The following is a 20,179-nucleotide window of genomic DNA, read 5'->3' as shown; positions in this document are numbered from 1 at the left end:
GAGCTGCAGAGGGAAAAGGATAAGCATGTGCATAGGTATGGACACATACTCCACACAAGAAAGCAGGCCACACTGAGAGGATAGCAAAACTCGAAGTACAATGGGTAGAAAATGAATTTAAAGAAGTAGGAAGGGATCACATCATGAGGCACCTTGTGATTGTGTTGTTTGATCTTAATGACAAAAAGCAATTTAAAACTTTTAAAAAGGCAGTGACATAATTCAAGTAGTGTTTAGAAAGGCTGCTGGTGAAACTTTGGAAGACTAAAAGAAGTCAGATGAGAAACTAGGAAACCACTTAAAGTATAATGACCAGTTGTGAGATAAGGAGTAATAGTAAACAAGAGTAAGGAGGTTAGAATAATACCCATGTTTCTGGCTCCAGCAACAGAAAGTTGCTGAAAGTAATTTAAAGTAAGATAATTTAAGGGGCACCTGGGTGATTCAGTTGTTTGGGCATCCTACTCTTGATTTGGGCTTGGGTCATGGTATCAGGGTTATGGGATTGAGCCCTGCAGCGCCGCTGGGGCATCTGCAACATGCTCAGCAGGGAGTCTGATTAAGATTCTCTCCCTCCCTCTCTGCTCCTCCCCCAGACACATGTGCACACTCTCTCTCCCAAATAAAGAAATAAATCTTAAAGAAAATAAAAGAAGCAATTAGCATTTTTCTGTTGTGTTTATCTTCTAACAGTAGCAACTAATAGCTGAAATTTAAAAAAAAAATCTCATTACTTTATTAGACAATACTTACAAAAGATATTAGTGGTAAAAAGATGTTTTCGACACTGTCAAACACTGGACCATAAAGGACCACATTCTAAAAATACATTCAAACTTTTTAAAGAATATAATATAGGCAGTGTGCTTACAACGATCTATTTGCCACGGGTATCTAATATACTATGTATACACTTATTTCCAGAATCATTAAGATGTATTATATAAAACAGTCATCTGCAATTGAGAGAGTTGGCATAAATACCTTCTAAAGTTCAAAGATTCTAAAAATGAGTTGCTGAGTTACCGACCTCTTTCTTAGCCCTATAGGGTTCTAAATTGTGCAACTTCCCTAGACCAGTAGAGGGCTGCAAGAGCTCAGAGAAAACGATTAGGTGTAGCATTCCTCGCATGGCTGGCATGGGGGATGAAAAAAATTACTGATGGCTAAACTAGAAATCTATTAGCTAATTTGTATTCACTGCACTGTCAACAGATTCTAAAGGGGGTCAGGGGGTAACTCCCCAAATCCTGAAACTGGAAACACTCGTTATTAAAGATTTTGCCACCAGCTCCTTTCTCTTCCACCAAAATGTTAAAGTTTGAGGCCAAGTAAAATCTCACCAATGTACAAAACTTAGGAGGAAATCAGTCAATCAAAATGAGGTAGCAAATCACCACTTCCTTTGAGACCGACTACTCTACACTGCTGCTACCACACTATTCTTCTTAAAATAATTATGTTGTTAGATTATTCTCACGTCTAACTTATCAATTCTGTTCTGCAAATAGAACAGTGATGAAATCTAACTTTCCCTTGCCTATATTTTAAGGCAGATTTTTACCTCACATAGTCTTACTTTCAACTCCCCTTCTCAGACCACTCTTACTGTCATATGCAATATGCAATAAAGTTAAAATGTAGAGTTCATGGTGAACTGTGAAGAAAGAAATTACATAGGTCTAGAGAAAGGGAAATGTCACTGTTGGGAAGTTTGTACAAAGGGAGATAGGGATTCCCTTGAGGGAGTGAGGAAATGGATTCAGGAAAAGTATATAGAGGGCTTCCACTAGTTCGTAATGTTTAATTCTTAAGCTGGTGATAGGTACCCAGGAAGTTCATTATGCTGTTTCCTGTACCTTTTACATTATTTAAAGTATTTCAAAATAAAAAGGTTTTGATATTTTAACTTTGCCCCCTTCTCCTGCTCCTCAAAGGACAAGCAGCTGATCTTTGCAATATAAATCTGGTGCCATTCTAAATACACCTCACAGTTTGTTTGTTTAGTTTTAAAGATTTTATTTATTTATTCATTAGAGAGAGAGAGAGAGAGAGAGAGGCAGAGACACAGGCAAAGGAAGAAGCAGACTCCATGCAGGAGCCTGATGTGGGACAGGATCCCAGGACTCCAGGATCACACCCTGGGCCAAAGGCAGGATCCCACACCTCACAGTTTAATCTCAAGCAACGATCTCACTTTTATTGCTTTCATTTAAAATGACAGGGCACATATTTTACCTTTTTTTTTTTAAGATTCTATTTATTTATGAGAGAGAGAGAGAGAGAGAGAGAGAGAGAGAGAAGACACAGGCAGAGGGAGAAGCAGGCTCCATGCAGGGAGCCTGATGTGGGACTCGATCTCAGAACTCCAGGATCATGCCCTGGGCTGAAGGCAGGTGCTAAACTGCTGAGCCATCCAGGGATCCCCACATATTTTACTTTTAAATGGAAGGTTTTTTTTTAAGATTTTATTTATTCATTCATGAGAGACACGGGGGGGGGGGAGGGGGGAGAGAGAGAGAGAGAGAGAGAGAGAGAGAGAGGAGCAGAGACAGGCAGAGGGAGAAGCAGGCTCCATGCAGGGAGCCTGACGTGGGACTCAATCCCAGGTCTCTAGGATCACACCCTGGGCTGAAGGTGGCGCTAAATCGCTGAGCCACCTGGGCTGCCCAAAATGGAAGTATTTTTAATTGTTTAGATAATTTGGTGTAATTTTAACACCAGCACATAAAAATATAAGAAATTTAGGATAAAGGCCATGGCATAAAAAAAACAGAATAGTTCACAAGAATCACTGCTTCTATTCTACGCAAGTCTTTGATCCTGAAACTCACCTTTATCTATGCCCAAACTCTTTATGGAGTTAGAGAAACTGCTGAAATTAGTACCTTGAAAGAGCAATGTTAGTGGAAGCATTAAATTATTTCTAATCTGCATACCACACTATTCCTCCCCTGACCCAACTATACCATGGGTTGTAACACTGCTTCAAACTGGAGCCAAAATTTATAGCTTCCATATGACTTCACACCAGGGTTGAAATTTCAGTCCTTATCTGTAACTTCACTTTTTCTGTACCCTGCATACTCTCCAACATAAACCTACTTACTATACGACACCCAAGAATTCAGGATAACATATTTCAAGGCATTTAAAAGAAAACATGCTCTAAACCGGCTCAGAGTAATATATGTACATGTTACTGGTAGCTCTTTTGGCCACACTAACTTAGAATTATAAACTGGTTCCTTACCAAAGTATACTGAAGAGAATAAGGAAAAATACGATAATGCTAACTTACCACAGCAGAGTAAATTTAATGTATTAAAATAACTGTAAGAAAGTAACAAGAAAAGGGTAGTATTATGAAAACTCCAATCCCCATGGGAAGGCATACATGCATGTTTTGTTTCACTTTTAAAAGAAAACATTTCTGGATAGGTAACCACACAAATGTTATAAAGCGGGGGGCAGGGGAGGCAAATCCCACTGAAAGTGCCAATATTAAAGAGCTTTGTCTATCAAAAGGAAACATTACTATACTATATTGCTTTAACCTATCAAAAGGAAATATTACTATACTATAGTATAGTATAATATATACTATAATATATAATACTATAAAAATAATACCTAAAAACACAAGTTTAGGACTATTTAAGAATATGATTCTAGATCAAAATTGAACTTAAATTTTCAAGTCAGTGATTCTTAGTCTCTTTTGGACATACCTATTTCAGACTCTGAAGGCATATTCACTAAGGAATTTGCAATGTAATTTCAAAATGTTTACAGAACCTCTAATTATGGATCCTTGCTTTAAATAACTATGTCTTCCTGCTAGATTTTATGCTCCATGTAAGAAGAGAATGTCTTCTTCAGATATATGCTTAGAGCATTGGGACATAAAACCTTAAGACCTAACAACCTTATTACTGAACTTGGGTCTTATTGAATTCCACACAATGTCTACAATCATTCTAAGAAAATCTGCACTATATCATTTTCATCTTGCAAATTCATTTTCATTAAGTCCCTCATCTTAGTAATCTCATGTACTACTCGTCTTTTCTTCCTTAGCCTTCTTATGCCAATCAAACCATTCTTCTGTCACTGGCATTGGGGTGGTTCTCGGTCATTCGATAAATATACAATGACTCGTTACAGTGTGATGAAATTCGTTTGAGTGTACAATACTGAACAAGATAAACACCATCTATGTCCTTGCAGGGCTTACTATGCTCCTGTGTATACCAACCAGAAAGCAATTTAGATGTTTAAGAATAATACAATCCTGGGATACCTGGGTGGCTCAGCCGATTAGGTGTCGACTCTTGGTTTCAGCTCAGGTCATGATCTCAGGATCATAGGACTGAATCTCACCTCTAGCTCTATGCTCAGTGAAGAGTCTGCTTGTCCCTCTCCCTCTGCTCCTTTCCAGCTCATGCTCTCCACTTCTCTCAAATAAATTAATTCTTTAAAAAAAATACTGTCCTATTTCATATGCAGTTTTGTTCACTGAGTATAAACCCTTAAAAAAGACAGAGACCATAATACTGTCTTTGCTTGTCCCAAACACCTGTCTCAACAGTGATAAATGCAATGCTGCTCATAGAAATATTTATTTAAAATTTAACTATGAAATGTTTACAATATTATATCCATGATATTTGTTCAACTTGAAAACCCAGAAAAGATAAAAATTCTAGTTACTTTCAAATTCAATACCCAGAGATAAACTACTACACTGTCAAACTAGATCATTCAAATCCTTTCACTCTTCAAAAAAATCCATAATCCAGAACACAAAATAATTATTTTTCCCTAAAAGGGAAAAAATTTATCTATTACTTTATCTCTTTTTTCTTTTAATATCACTAACTTCTTTAAAGGTGTAGTTCTTGAGGAAACAACACAGTCACAGATTTTAATCGAATCAAATCTCTAAAATGGGAATAAGATAGAGAGTGCCTGGCTGTCTCAGTAGGCAGAACATGTGACTCTCGATCTCAGAGTCGAGTTTGAGCCCCATATTGGGTGTAGATTTCTTAAAAATAAAAAAATGGAACAAGATAAACTTCACAAAGTCACTGTAAGGAGCGAATGAAAAGCTATATAGAGGGACTATTACCAATCACAGATCATTTGTAATTACACCTGTACAAGTTAACAGGCACTCCATAATGAACATGACTTAAATGTGAGACACTCCAGTTTTCCCCTAAGCTCAAAGGATTCCCACTGTTTCAGCTCCATCTTCCCTAACATCAAAGTTCACAAAAGTTATAGGCTGGATAAATTCTTGGACTAGAGGTGTGAAGGTATAATAAGAGAGTCCAAAGAGTTATCATCTCAATAAGGCAACAATTTGCAGAGAGCCAGTTTCTTCTGGGGTTTGCTAAAAGGCTGTAAAATCCAAGTTCTGATACAAATGATTAATTAGAAAAAATATTAAAAAAAAAAGAAAAAATATTTATAGCATATAGAAGGTTAACAATCTCTAATAAACAAAGAATATCCAGAGGGGGAGGTTGGAGAATTGGTAACCCTTTTATTACATAGTTTTTTACTTTAATAATATGCATATATTCTTTTTGTAATTTAAAAACACCCTAAAAGTTTTCAAAGTTGTTTAAATTCTTGATTGCCACTCCTAGAAGTTTTCAATAAGAAGGAACAAAGAAGACAGAAAAATGTCCAAAGAATATGAAGTGTCAGTTCACAGAAGAGAAAATGAAAATGATTATTTCCTGATATATTAGCTAATGATCTAAATTACCAAAATCAATATTCATACCATAATTAAAGACAAAAGCCTTGAAATACAAAGTGTAAGCAGTAACACTTAAATCTAATAACAAAAATGTAAATTGTCAACCAACTACAGATAGGTATATTTTTCACTGGGTTTTTGCAAAGGCAAAAGGAACACTAGCATCTAAAGGGGAAGGAGGAGCCCCGAAGGAGAGAAGGGACAAAGGAAAGGAAGAATGAGTAAGCCAATTTGCTGTCAAACATTCTTGTTTACTTTCAATGATATGAGGACAAACAGAAACTCAGTAAAAAGGTATTTTTATCCTGTTCAACTGCAGCTTAAAGAGAACAAGAGAACACTCATCTTTATTCTTGGGATGTTTTAATGAACACCTGGAAGACAGGAATAATTTCTGAAGGTTGAATAACCACCACTGGATGACCTACTTCAATGTAAATCTATGAATGAATGAATTAGCTTGATCTTAAGAAAAATTTCTTGTACAGCAACAAACTTGTATTTATACAGCACTTATAAATTTCAAGTTAGATCTTGAGTACTGGTATCTCAAGTTGGAGATATTTCAGTGACATCCTTTTAAAGTATTTTTATAACTAGGTATTTAAGATCTCTACTCTCATCACTGATTAACATAACGGATCTGAAGATATCTAACACTACCTCAAGTACAGAAGCTCAATAAAAGTTCTTTTTCTTGATCACCAAGTAACTTTCAAATACTCAAAATTAAACTCTGGTAAAAAGGACTTATTTTAACTCAGAGGTTACAAGACTTTACTACAGAACAACAGAATGTAACAAAGCTTTCTTTTTAGTTATAATATTTTTGTATAAATTGAAGTTGAAAACATTCTGTAAAACTTTTAATGTTCTCAATCACCACTTATTAGTAAAGTGGTATAAAGAATGTTTTCAGTATTTACTCCTACCTTTCTTAAGTTTCAGAAAAGGTGTAACAAAATAGAAAGAAGGCTGTGTGTACAATGTGTCTTTGGTATAAAGGAAAATAAAAATATGTGTTTCTTCTTTCTTCCTTTAGATGTTAATACTTCTCTTTCTTGAGTGAATTTCAAGAGTCTAGCATTTGCCAGAGAATTTTAACCTGGTTCCTATCCATGGTTCAACATCATCAGGTTAGCTGATGTTTTCCTGATCTCAGAGTAGTTGTGAAACTGAAAGGATCTGAAGTAAAAAAGTACTTCATGAACAGGGGCACCGGAGTGGCTCAGTCAGTTAAGCATCCAACTCTTGATTTCGGCTCAGATCATGATCTCAGGGTGCTGGGATCCAGCCCCCATGTTTTTGTATTCAGGCTCCCCACTCAGCAGAGTCTGATAGAGGATTTTCTCCACACTTCCCACCCCCGTGCTTGCATGCGACTCACGCTCTCTCAAATAAATCTTTTTTTTTTTTTTAAAGTACTTCATGAACTACACAGCACCATATTTCTTACATACTATTATCTTGTATAGAGTCAATACAGCTATTTCTAGGAAGAGGGAACCACACATGCAGTTTTTGTTCTCTATTAGAATTCAGGAGACAGACAAAACTCCTATGTAGGAGGAAGAACAATCCGGAATCTGAAAAGCTACAAGATTCTCTCACCTCTTTCAAGCAACAAAGTAGTTTAAAAATATGTTATTTGGGGGCACCTGGCTGGTTCAGTCGAAGAGCATGCAACTCAATCTTGGGGTTGTAAATTTGAGCCCCATTTTAGGTACAGACATTGCTTAATTTTAAAATTGAAAAAAAATCTTTAAGAAAGTGGAAAAAATATGATACTCATCACAAATATTGTGATATTTCCACTAATTATGGCCCAAATACAAACCAAAAGTCATAAAAGTAAACTATATATATTGAAACAATTTTAGTGCAATAAGTAAATATTAAGGGATTGGCCAAAGAATAGACAATATTTGAGATACCAAAGAAAAAGAAATTATTTCCACCTTATAACTTGTGGCTTTATCTTTTCTACTTATCTCAATCTGGAAGCATTTCTGTGTTTAAAGTTAATTTTTCTAAGAATTTCAGTGTTTGAATTTCTTAGCATTTTGGAAGGTCTCAATTGGAAAATCAAGTCTTGGATGCTATTTTTCTAAACTGGACAAATTTACTATTGATGGATCTATTCCTTTATAAAAGTCCTTAATGAGTTTGGTTAGTGATCTTTTTCTCTCCAGGCACTATGATTAAATATGTTTCTTTATAAAAATGGCACCAACATAAAGGTGGAGTTTGTTAAAATCGCCTCTTGTAATGTTAACAACCACAGTCCTTCTGTAGCTGGTGAGATTCATTTGCTTCTGACAACTACCATAAAAAACCCCAATAGTCATCTCAACATCTCAGAAAAGGCCTGCTGCCTACCTTCCAGGATTCTCATGAAGTATTTACTTTTCTTTTTGTTTTTCTGACCAACACAATAGAAGGTAGAATATCTGGCCCTCATTTTCATGAAGTCTGAAATTTAAGAAACACTGCCTTAAAACTTTGCAAAATCAGCTAAACACTCTTAATTAGAGACAGAGCACAGACAAATGGTTTAGAACAGGAATACAGTCTTGTCACTTTTTTAATGTCTGTGAATATCTACACAAAACAGTTTAAAGCCTCACTTTCCTCAACCTCTGTGTTAGAATAATAATAGTATCTATTTAACAGGGTTATTTTGAAAATTTTAAATATTCTACATAAAACATTGAACAGATAATTCATATTCTAAGTGCTCAATCAATGTTCATCATAACTTTTAGCTTCAAGATTACAGGTAATCTATGTAATATTATAATAAACAATACTGAGATATTGTTTTCCAGTGTTATCAATTTAAAGCACTAGAAGAAAAGGTCTTTAAACATAAGAGTGAGAGCCAGCAAACAAAAAATCTGGACATTTCTATATATTTAGATGTACAAGATAACCTTAACACAAACCATTCAAAGAGAAGTTTATAAAGGAAATTATCTCCTGTTATTGCCATATGTGGAAACTAGCAACAGACAAATTAACATTGCAACTAAGATACTTTCACTATTACTTTTTAAAAGCCACTGTTAAACAGATTATGCATGCATGAGTGTAAATGAGAATGTTTTCAAATGCTATATGGAGAAACTTCATATTCTCCAGAGGAAGTCAAGCTCTAACAACTGCAATATTTAAAATGTTCGTAAGAGGCTTTACTAAGATTAGAACTAAGTGGGGATCAGAAAATGTATCTACAGGGAGTTATAATCTGTAAAACAGCAGGTGCTGGAAACAATAAAGCTAAGGCTAAGCAAAAACCTAGGGATCAGACACCTTGTTTCACGGTAAGACTGTATTTATTTTTTAAATATTGCCACAAAAATATTGCCACTTTTTGTATCTATAAAAGTTTATAGTAAGCCTCGTGCTTTTCATATGTAATCGCATTTGTTCCATCCAACAACCTCGTAAATTATTTAGGAAAATTACTTTTTATAGATTAAAAAGGTTCTGAAAGTTAACGTGATTTGTCAAGAACCACAGTTAGGAAGTAATAAATCAAGTGATTTTTTTTTTCTTAAATCAGGAATCCAAACTGAGAACCTCTCATTTATATTTCAATATTCTTTCCACTACTCCATAAAGCTACTTTCTAAAGACAGAGGCGTTAGCATTTTCAAAGAAGGAATCTCTAGGCCCAAACGACACACTTTTTAAATAGGCTGTAGCGACTTGGGTAAGTCATTTCACCTTACCAGGACTTTATTTTCTCTTGAGGAAAACAGACTAGAAAATTTGAGGTCCCTTCCAGTTCTAAGGACAAATCACCATGACTATACCCTTTACACAATACAGGCATTTTAGAAATACATGTTAATTTTAGCAACAAGTTCAAAATCACAAAGTACTGTGAATAGCTTTTAAGCAACCTATTCCAATTGTCAGACAAAATTTTCATGCCTTTCTGATAAGACACTGCTTCAGTATCATCAAGTTTATATACAGTACACAGTCTAAACCTCTTATTGGCTGTGATGGAAATAATCTCTCAGATCATTCTCTTTTTAGACTGTAATAATGCTCTTAAAACAAGAATGAAGAAAATTTAACTACCAGTCAGCTACTGCCAACAAATTGAGTATTTTTACTGTTATTCTTACTCCTTAGAATAAAAATCTCTTTTCCAACAAAGTGTCTTTCAAATATCCCACCACCATTTTCTACAAGCTACCTCAGAAAACTATCACATTTTCCAGTAACTTCTACAGGAAAAAAAAAGAGAATACATAAACACCTTGACCAAAAAAAAAAAAAAAAAAAAAAAAAAAAAAAATCTTCCTTTTAAATTCATTCCACTGAGTAGGCACTGGTCTCCAAACAAAATTCAAGTGTTTTTTTTTTTTTCTTCTTCTTTCCTTCCTGATATACAAGAACTAAAACCAGAGACTGAACAACTACTAAGTTCTTTCATCATCGGAATATTTTAGTTCTCTTCATTCTTCCTCATATATTCCTCACGGAATACTCATCCCCAGATTTTCACTTTGCCAGCTCTGCTTGCTCATATAACCACCCTAATCACAGAGATGAAAAACACTAAAGGAATCCTGCTTTTTTCTTTCTTTATTTTTTTTTTTTACTCTATTCCTTCCATGAATACCACTTAACACTTAGATTTTAGTTCATTTTAATACCTCGTCTGCCCCTAAAATAGAACACATACCCCGAATACCTAAGTTTGACTTTAGCCAAGCCGGCTGGAGACCTTCCTCTAAAAGAAATTTAGTTAGTACTTGTGTCAACTATAAAAACCTTTCTCTTCTTGCCTATAATCTCCTGGGGAAACATTATCAGTCTTTAAAAAAAAATTTTTTTTTTTTTTTTTTTTTGCGTTTAGCCCAAATTAAAGACTTTCCCCAACAAGACAGGTTAATACAATGACCTGATCTTACACAGTCAACACTATCTCAATTTGTTTTTAAGCCACTTGGCACCAACAGAGCGTATGTTCTGCCAGTTCTGAGCTAATCTCCAGGAAAGCCTTTGTATAATGACTGAAGAAACTGAAACAGATCAGTGCCCAAGATTTTTTAACAGCCTACTTGAGCATATGTTTTTAATAAAGTCAATTTATTTTAAAAGAGCAGTTTTACCGGTTCGCCTTCCTTCCTAATTTACGTAAACCATTTTCAAATAAAAAAGGAGTCCATGACTAAGAACACAGACAGGTTCACCTCAACTTCGGGATCACACATAATTCCAAGGCTTCACACATCACTGAATCTGCAACCCGTTTCCATCGCGTCCGCAGTTTAGCCGCGGGTGTCCGGGGGAAATTACAATGTCAACGACTGCACTGCTTAAAAGGTTCCCTACGGTTTCGATTGGTGCAATAGGGGTAACTTCCCATCCCAAACTGCTTCTTACTGTTATTATTAAAACAGCTGTCAGCTGGGCTTCGGTAACCTCTTTGTACAACCGTTTATTCCACGCTTTGGGATCCTCGAGGATGCGTCACACCATATCCTCCCTCAAAATGAGCTCTAAGAGCCTGACGTGCTCCAAGGGTCCACGGACACCATTCGAAGGGGCACTTGCAGCAGCGCGAAGCGCCCCGACTGCCCACTGCGGCAGAGAGCGCTTACGGGGGCACTTACGACAGAACCGCAGCGCGCCGCTCTCCTTCCCCTTCGGACTCCCGAGCTGGCAGCTTCCCGGCTGCCCCTCGCTCGTCCTCTCCCAGGACCCCGGTACCTGCGACGCTCCCTCCCGCTGGGGCCGCAGCGGTCGCCCGCGCCCGCGCCCGCACCCCGGCTCCCCGCGGACCGACGGACGGACGGACGGGCGGACGGGCGGGCGCGCGCGGCGGCCTGGGCGCGCCCCCCGCCCCGCCCCGCCCCGCCCCGCCCCGCCGGGTCCGGCCGCCGCACGCCGCCGGCGCCCTCTCGGGCCGCGCACACTCGCACGCACACGCTCCTCCCGGCCCCGCCATGTTCCGGGAGGCGGCGGCAGCCCAACCCCGGCAGCGGCGGCGGGGGGGCGCCCCGCCGGGTCCCCCCGCACCGCCCTCGCCCCGCTGGCAGCTCGCGCCGCGCCGCGGCTCCTCGCGGCTCCGGGAGGGGCGGCGGCGGGCGGGGCGGCCCCGCGCCCCGGCCACTAACGGCCTGTCACTGTCAGGGGCGGCCGGACCGGGCGGCACGCGGCAGGGAGGGCCTGGCGCGTCCCCTACCTTGCTCCGGGGAGGGGGGACGGGAGCAGCGCGGAACTGAGGGGTCTCCTCCCAGGCGCCGGGGACGGGGCTCGAAACCGCGCCCCTCCTTCCTCCTCGCCTGTCGCCACGCCCCCCTCACCCTCACGGCCCCGAGGCACGATCGGCGCAGGAGGGTTCACCCCCTGAACGAGTGCCCCGGTGTTGCCGTCGCTGTCGTTGTCTTCGTCGCCGCTGCAACCGCCACGAACGCCGCGGAGGCCGGGCTTGAAAACATCTCCGGTCTCCGTCCGTCTCTCACCACAACCTCCTCGCTCCCAGGACAGCGCCGCCCGGCGATTGGCTGCGACGCGGGCACGTGACTCGGCGGGCACGGGACGGGCGGCGTGAGCGCCCCGCCCCCGGCGCCCGCCCGCCCCTTCCGCCGGCCCCTCCCCGCGGCCCCCGCCGCTCTCTCAGCGCCGCGGAGAAGCTTCCCGAGCCGCGGGGCGGAGGAGGCGGAAGGTACCAAGTAGGGGGCGGCGGGGGTGCGGGCCGGAACTCCTTGTCCTCGCCCCACCCAGGCGTCGCCGTCTGCCTCGCGGTCGCCGGGCCCTAGCCGGAGGGGGGATCTAGGGAAGCGCCGGAAAGCCGCGCGGGCTCCGCAGACGCTGCGGGGCCACACGGCTCTGCCGTCGCTCTTTGTGCGGACCGTGGCCGTAGCTGTGACTGGAAACTTCTGGAAATGGCGGCGGCGGCGAAGAAGAGGCTGAACGCAGGGTATCCACAGGTTATTTTTGCAGGGCGGGTGGGCGAGTTTGTGAGGTGGGACCCCGGAAAATATGTGCCGGACGCAGAGGCGAGGCGTGTCCCCCGTAAATTCGCGGCTGCAGACGGCTGGGCCGGGGCGCCCGGAGAGCGGGGCGCGGCGGCGCGCGGCGGGGTCCGTGCGCCACTGCGCTTGCGCCCCGGAGAGGCCCGGACGCGTGTCGGGAACTCGGCTGGGCCGCGGCGCGCCCGCCACACCTGCGCCGGTTAACGTGCACCTGCTGCGCGCACCCCGCGAACCCCACCGTGCCGCTCTCCCAGTCACACCTCGCAGGGACCTGCTTTCAGAGACAGGGGTGTCCACATCCGAGGTAGTATGTCAGAGGGAACTGCTCAAGTATCGGAGAGGCGTGCGTGAGGAGCATTCACGGCCTCGGCCTACCGGCAGCGGGTACTTTTACTTGTGGACGCCTTTTATTTACATCGAGGTTAGTCTCCGATAGTTTGTATATGCCTTTATTTAACCACCAAAGGTTACATAATCTGATGGAAGCCATTTTATTGTGACTTAATTTTTAACGCTTTTTATTTACATCGAAGTTAACCTGCGACAGTTTGTACATGGCTTTATTTAGCCACCAAAGGAGTCACACGAATTGGACGGAAACCACCTCCCTAGTCGTTAATAGCGGACTCTACAGCACCTGTGACTTAATGGAGTTACAAATTTGTCACTACAGATATTTTTCAGCCCTGACACAAAGTTAAATCCCAACAGATGACGTAAAGCATAAACTTGCATTAAAGGTGACTAATTTTTTTCCTTGTCATGTTAGTCTATACATATGTAATGAATGCGTCTGCAGCAAATACTCATAACTTGTTATGTGCCGTAGGATTTTCTGGAGCAGTGGCCCCATACAGTTACAGCCAAGTAATTCTGAGCAATCAGTAGTTTCCTCTAGCAACATTTAGTAGGGGCTACAAAAAAAGTGGTATTAGATTCTTTGTCAGAAGAGATTATGATATATTGTTTGATTCTTGTCATTAAACAGCAGGAAGATTTCCTCCTCAAATAACAGCACAGAGTTAGGAATTGAGGAAATGAGGGAGCAAGTGGTGGTTAACACACATATAATGCCTACCTCTCCCTTGAGGTTTGAGAAGTAGGCCAGGATAGGGCTGTCATCCCTGAAAACTGGCAAGGAAATTTTAATCAGTGCATTCATTTTCATTTTGAAACCATCTTGGATTACTGTAATAAGATTTTACCTGCCAGGTGTTTTTGAAAGCTAACTAGAAACATTAAAACCAGTATTATGTTAAAATTGATAGGGTTTTTAAGAAAAATAGGCAAAAAATTTAAGACTCAAAATCCTGATATGCACTACTGTAAAACAACGTGATGACCTAAGAACTATAGAAAACATTTTGAGGGACGCCTGGGTGGCTCAGCGGTTGGGCACCTGCTCAGGTCGTGATCCCAGAATCCGGGATCGGGTTCTGTATCAGGCTCTCTCTGAGGAGCCTGCTTCTCCCTCTGCCTGTGTCTCTGCCTCTCTCTCTAACTCTGTGTCTCATGAATAAATAAATACATCTTAAAAAAAAAAAAGTTTCAATAATGGTATAACAGTATGCCTATAATTCTAATGATCTAAAATTAATTTTCTATTTTTAAAACATTACATAAAAATTGATATTCAGTGCATGTCCTTAATACAGGTCTTACTTTTTTCACCTGGTATCTGAAGCTTCCCTACTTCTAATTTTTGTTCTAGTAGAAAAAAAAAATTATGTCAAAGTAAGGCATTTTTACAAAAGTCAAGAGGGCTCTAGGATAGAAGAGAGGCATTTTCATTGTTACTTTTCTCTGCCAGTTAAAAAGTTACTGTTCTTGTTTACTTTCTCATATTAAAAACTATTTTTTAAAGCTATTCTTAAAAATAATTTTTTTAAGCACCATAATTACTACTAGTGACTGGTTAGTCTGCCAGAAGAACAAGGCCAAACAATGACTTCAAGAAATCCTGAAACAACTGGATTTGGATTTATCCCTGCATTAAGGCTATTAATTTTTTTCAACTTGCAGAACTAATGCACCGTAGCTGGTTTCTTGAAAATGTATAATATGCAGGTTTTATCCTTTGTTCTAAGCTGAAATATGCATTCAATGGAAGAGTATATTTTGGATATTGACTGTTTTTCAAACTCAGATTGTACTTCCAGTCTCTTCGCCCAGTTTCTATTCTTGCAGTATACAATAATAATGAAGTGCCTTACTTTTATTAAAATGATAAACAATACTTCTAAAGACAACTACTTTATCCTCCTCACACTTCTGCTTGAGGTGTCACTTACCAGTTGGAAATAGAGTAACAATAATGTGCTGTAAATCTAAAAATGTTTAAAGGGAGTACTAACAAAGTATAGAAAGATCATGTTAAGATTTGGCTCTAGTTAAAGATGGAAAAGCAAAATATATATGAAATTTGACAGTTTTTACTTGACAATAATCTAATGTTATTGATAAAAGTGACCTGGCAGTTGAAAATGGATGACATTGGAGTGACTGTTAACTAGATTATGAAATAATGTCTTTAGAGTTAGCCATAGATAGCAAAAGACTCTAAAATGGTACTCTGAAGTTTTATCGTGACACTGACAGCAGCAAGTTGCTAGGTATACACCATGAAATGAACAAGTAACATAAAAAGTTTATGTAGATAGGAGATTCCTCTTTATTTCTCCAGTGACATATTTACAGTTGAATATATAAATTAAAGTCCCACTTGCACACCAAAGCCAGGTCCTTTGGGTGGTTCAGTCAAAGAGGTAAGACCTCCAGCTGGCTCACAAGAGAAGCGTCCACTCCTGAAAGAGCAAGTGACAGTAAACTATTAATGATTACCATTTATAAATCTTTACTTAAAAAAAAAAATAACTTACTTCACAACAGCCCAGTTAAGCCACTATTTTTCATTCAAGAATTGCATGCATTATTAATTTATTTATTAAGGATTTTATTTATTTATTTATTCATTCATTCATGAGAGAGAGAGGCAGAGAGGCAGAGGTTCAAGAAGCAGGCTCCACAGGGAGCCCAATGCGGGACTCCATCCCTGGACCAGGATCATGCCCTGAGCCAAAGGCAGACGCCCAACCGCTGAGCCACCCAGGCATCCCATGCATGGATTATTTAATTCAAACATTTCAACCTCTGCAAGACTTTCGGTTACATATGAAAACACACATATCAAAACTCATCATAAATATGAAAAATATAAAAGTAACTCTAATACTAGTTCCCGGTTACTGAGCAGTGTACAGATATTATTAGTTCATTTAATCTTTACAACTATGCCATGAGACAAGTGATACTGGCCTTATTTTACAGATACAGAAACCAAGGCTTAGGGGATTCACCAGCTGTCCAAGGATCAGAGCTAAGAACTATAATAAAATAACCCAAACCCAGAGGACATTTTTAAAAATCATATTTTAGGGGTGCCTGGGTGGCTCGGTGGGTTAAACATCAGGTCATGATCTCAGGGTTGTGGAATGGAGCCCTGCTCAGTGTGAAGTCTATCTACTTAAGCTTCTTTCCTGCTAAAATTAAGTCTACTTGAGATTCTCTCCTGCTCTCTAAAAATAAGTCTTTTTAAAAAATAATTTTTAATAAACTAGAACATTATATTCTTTTTGTATTTGAATTTTATTAAGATTGAGATCCACTATCACTGAACACAATGGAATATAAACTTACACATTATATTTGGAAATAAACAGGAATTAAAGGAAATGGGAATTTGAAGATTTCGTAGGGTGTTCCTTAGAGGCAGTGAAAACAAAGTATATTGGTATTCATATTTTTTAAAGCAATATTAGTAGTAGTAACTTTTCAAAAACAGGTTCCAGACCAGAGTAGCTACCACAGCCACAAAGAAAATAAGAACAAGCCCTTATGCAGGAATCTATAGAGAGGCAGCACAGAGTAGAAGAACCTGTCTTTTGTTCACCCCCACACATACTTTCCCAGGTAATCACTCACCTCTGCCCCTGTCTGACCTCGAGCCCAGCTCAGCACCTACTTCTACTTCACCCCTCCTATTCCCTGGCTTTGTTAATTTACCTGTTCCTGCCACAGATTTTTGCTGAAAAATTCTTCAGTATACATCTTTTTACTCCTTGCTTTACCTTTACCTAATATTCTGTCGTCAATCTTACAAGTTTCTTTGAAGAGCCCCAGGAGAAAGGAGAGAAAATTAGTGGGAAAAATCAGAGAGGGTGACAGAACATAAGAGACTCCTAACTCTGGGAAACGAAAAGGGGTGGTAGAAGGGGAAGTGGGCGGGGGGATGGGATGGGATGGGGTGACTGGGTGATGGGCTCTGAGAGGGGCACTTGACGGGATGAGCACTGGGTGTTATATATGTTGGCAAATCGAATTCCAATAAAAAAATTACAAAACAAATGCCCCAGGAAATAATATTTTGTTTAGAGGACAGTACAAGGATACCATAAAGTCATTTTAAGATCTTTCAAGCTATTACATTACACAATGCAAGTAACTAATGTATTGTAACAAAGAGTGCCTCCAAAGTCAGAATTTGTTAATATATTTGTATTATAGGTTCACTGTGAAAACCAGATAAAGAAATGTGAAGTACCTGTCAGAATCTAAAATAATGTAGAGTAAATGGCAAAATGATATCTAACTTTAATAAAAAACAGTATTTGGCTTTGTAATTTTTTATGTTAATGACACAGGTATATCTGCTGCTCTTTGCCAATGAAATAATGAAATTATTCTTGAGGACCTTTCTCCTTTTATTAGGTTCCCCCTATGGTTTAAGCTCGGCTACCTTCTTTACCAATACAAAGAATCAATTTAGGGAAGATTATAAAAACCAAAGTTTTGAGAATAAAATGGGAGAATGAATCATACATACTGCCTGAACTCTTAAAGGAATTGTGGATTTTGCATAAGAAAGTAATTTCAAGAGTAATCTGGTCCATTTTCCTAAAGTTGTTCCATACAATTACAGTTCCATGACCTACTTTGGTGGGGGAAAAGGTTTCAGCTGCCTCTTAAATGTCTGCCTGCAAACTCTCTCCCTCCCTCACCCATCACAAAATGCATATTAAAATGCTATAAAGGCTATAAAGTCCACAGATTGTGTTTCATCTACTAATCATATAACTTTCCCTTCATTTTTTCTGCAAATATGTATCAGACACCAGAGAGGCAGTGATCTAGCCCCTCCATTATCAATATACACTAAGGTTTTCACTTCATAAAAACATAAAAAATGACTTGCCTCAAGTGTTATGCTTAAAATGCCATCTAGTAATTACTTTGTTCCTGCAACTCAAGGTAAATCTGGTTTTTTAGCCATTCCAACACTGTTTGTACATTCATCATTTTAACTCATTTGCATTCTAGAAAACTTGGCCTTTGTATTGTTTATGGGTTAGAAGAACTTTTTTATTTTTTTCACTAGAAGAACTTTTTTAATATTTTATTTATTCATAAGAGACACAGAGAGAAAGAGAGAGAGAGAGGCAGAGACACAGGCAGAGGGAGAAGCAGGCTCCATGCAGGGAGCCCGACGTGGGACTCGATCCCAGGTTCCCAGGATCACGCCCTGGGCCAAAGGTGGCGCTAAACCACCAAGCCACCTGGGCTGCCCAATAGAAGAACTTTTTAAAGGAAAGCTACTTTATGAAAGTTAAGTGCTTATCTTTTTTTTTTTTTTTAATTTTTTTAATTTATTTATGATAGTCACACAGAGAGAGAGAGGCAGAGACACAGGCAGAGGGAGAAGCAGGCTCCATGCACCAGGAGCCTGATGTGGGATTTGATCCCGGGTCTCCAGGATCGCGCCCTGGGCCAAAGGCAGGCGCCAAACCGCTACGCCACCCAGGGATCCCAAGTGCTTATCTTTTTAATATTGCTGAGATAAACCCACAATTGCCCTCTACTTTTAGTATAAAAAAATGAAAGTGACTTAACAGTCTACAGTTATATATCAGCAACCACCTATATTTTCTATATATATGTACTATGTAGCCTATTTTTTTTTACATCTCATATTATCTGTACCCCATAGAATTCTGCAAAATTTAAGGTATCTTTGTAATAATAAATATGAAGGCCTCACACTGGATTTAAAATTAGTTTTAGCAAACCATACTAAAAAACTCCTACCTCTGAATTTAATTTCAATGCAGGTTTAGAAGTTATTTTCAGGACTTAAAAAAATGAAAATAATAATCTCCACAAATATTTAATGTCAAAATAAAGCAGTGCTTTACCATCAGTTTAATATTTCCTTTCTAGCCATCATTTACCAAAAATATAATCTTTTTTTTATTTATTTATGATAGAGAGAGAGAGAGACACAGGCAGAGGGAGAGGGAGAGGGAGAAGCAGGCTCCATGCACCGGGAGCCCGACGTGGGATTCGATCCCAGGTCTCCAGGATTGCGCCCTGGGCCAAAGGCAGGCGCCAAACCGCTGCGCCACCCAGGGATCCCCATTTACCAAAAATATAAAAAAGCAGTTCTGACCCATATAGTGACATGAATCCTTTACTGATTTTGGGTAGACCTGGTAGACCTGGTAATGGTACTCAGAAATCAGGTATGCTGAACCAGTTTAATTTCTCTGGTTACTCAAAGACTAACAATGAGCACCTCTTTTACACATGTGACCAGAGTGCTTTATTATAAAAATACTAATAAAGAATTAGCCAGCTTTGGTTAATTTAATTATATTTTGATTATTACTATCCTTGCAGTCTCATTATACTATATATCCAAAAAAGTAACTTGAGGAAGGAAGGAAAAATTTTGTTTTCTGATGCTAGGAAAACATTCTAGAGAACTACCATCTCCAAATACAGTCTCTAACAAACACCACTGGTAGATAATCTGTAATTACTGAAAATTAAGTATATTTATCTCTGCTTTTAATTTATTTTTTTTTTTAAGATTTTATTTTATTCATGAGAGACACAGAGAGAGAGAGAGACATAGGCAGAGGAAGGAGACTCAGGCTCCATGCAGGAGCCCAACGTAGGACTCAATCCCGGAACCACAGGATCACATCCTGAGCCAAAGGCAGACATTCAACCACTGAGCCACCCAGCTGTCCTTCTGCTTTTTATTTTAAAAGATGTATGATTTTACAGAGAAAGAGAGAGCGAGAGCATGTAGGTGGGAGGAGGGGACAAGAGAGAGAATCCTCAAGCAGACTCCCCAGAGAGCCCAGAGCCTGATGTGTAGGGCTCTATCCCAGGGCCCTGAGCTGAAACCAAGAGTCAGCTCCTCAACTGACTGAGTCCAGATGCCCCATCTCTGCTTGGTTTTTTAAAAAGATTTTATTTAGGGATCCCTGGGTGGCGCAGTGGTTTAGTGCCTGCCTTTGGCCGGGGGCGCGATCCTGGAGACCCGGGATCGAATCCCACGTCG

General features: G+C 39.8%; 2 protein-coding genes across 9 annotated transcripts in view; both read right to left on the bottom strand.

Annotated features, from left to right (window-relative positions):
• ANKRD12 (ankyrin repeat domain 12) overlaps positions 1 to 12,299 on the bottom strand; it is a 124,515-nt gene extending 112,216 nt beyond the window's left edge. For 2 of the 8 annotated variants that reach the window (XM_035718739.2, XM_049112929.1), the window contains exon 1: positions 11,507 to 11,597. The gene's annotated coding sequence lies outside the window, so the exon portion shown is untranslated. Of the gene's footprint in view, positions 1 to 10,986; positions 11,598 to 11,981 lie in introns of those variants that run through there. The other 6 variants (XM_025429507.3, XM_049112930.1, XM_025429506.3 and 3 more) reach the window with 5 other exon arrangements.
• A 3,122-nt stretch (positions 12,300 to 15,421) lies between these two features.
• NDUFV2 (NADH:ubiquinone oxidoreductase core subunit V2) overlaps positions 15,422 to 20,179 on the bottom strand; it is a 40,768-nt gene continuing 36,010 nt past the window's right edge. The window contains exon 8 of the mRNA XM_025429511.3: positions 15,422 to 15,578. Within this exon, the coding sequence (XP_025285296.1) occupies positions 15,485 to 15,578 (94 nt within the window). The 3' untranslated portion in view covers positions 15,422 to 15,484. The remainder of the gene's footprint in view (positions 15,579 to 20,179) is intronic.

The sequence above is a fragment of the Canis lupus genome, chromosome 7, assembly GCF_003254725.2.
Source record: "Canis lupus dingo isolate Sandy chromosome 7, ASM325472v2, whole genome shotgun sequence".
In the NCBI taxonomy this organism is placed as follows: domain Eukaryota; kingdom Metazoa; phylum Chordata; class Mammalia; order Carnivora; family Canidae; genus Canis; species Canis lupus.
This window is presented reverse-complemented; position numbering and strand designations above follow the sequence as displayed.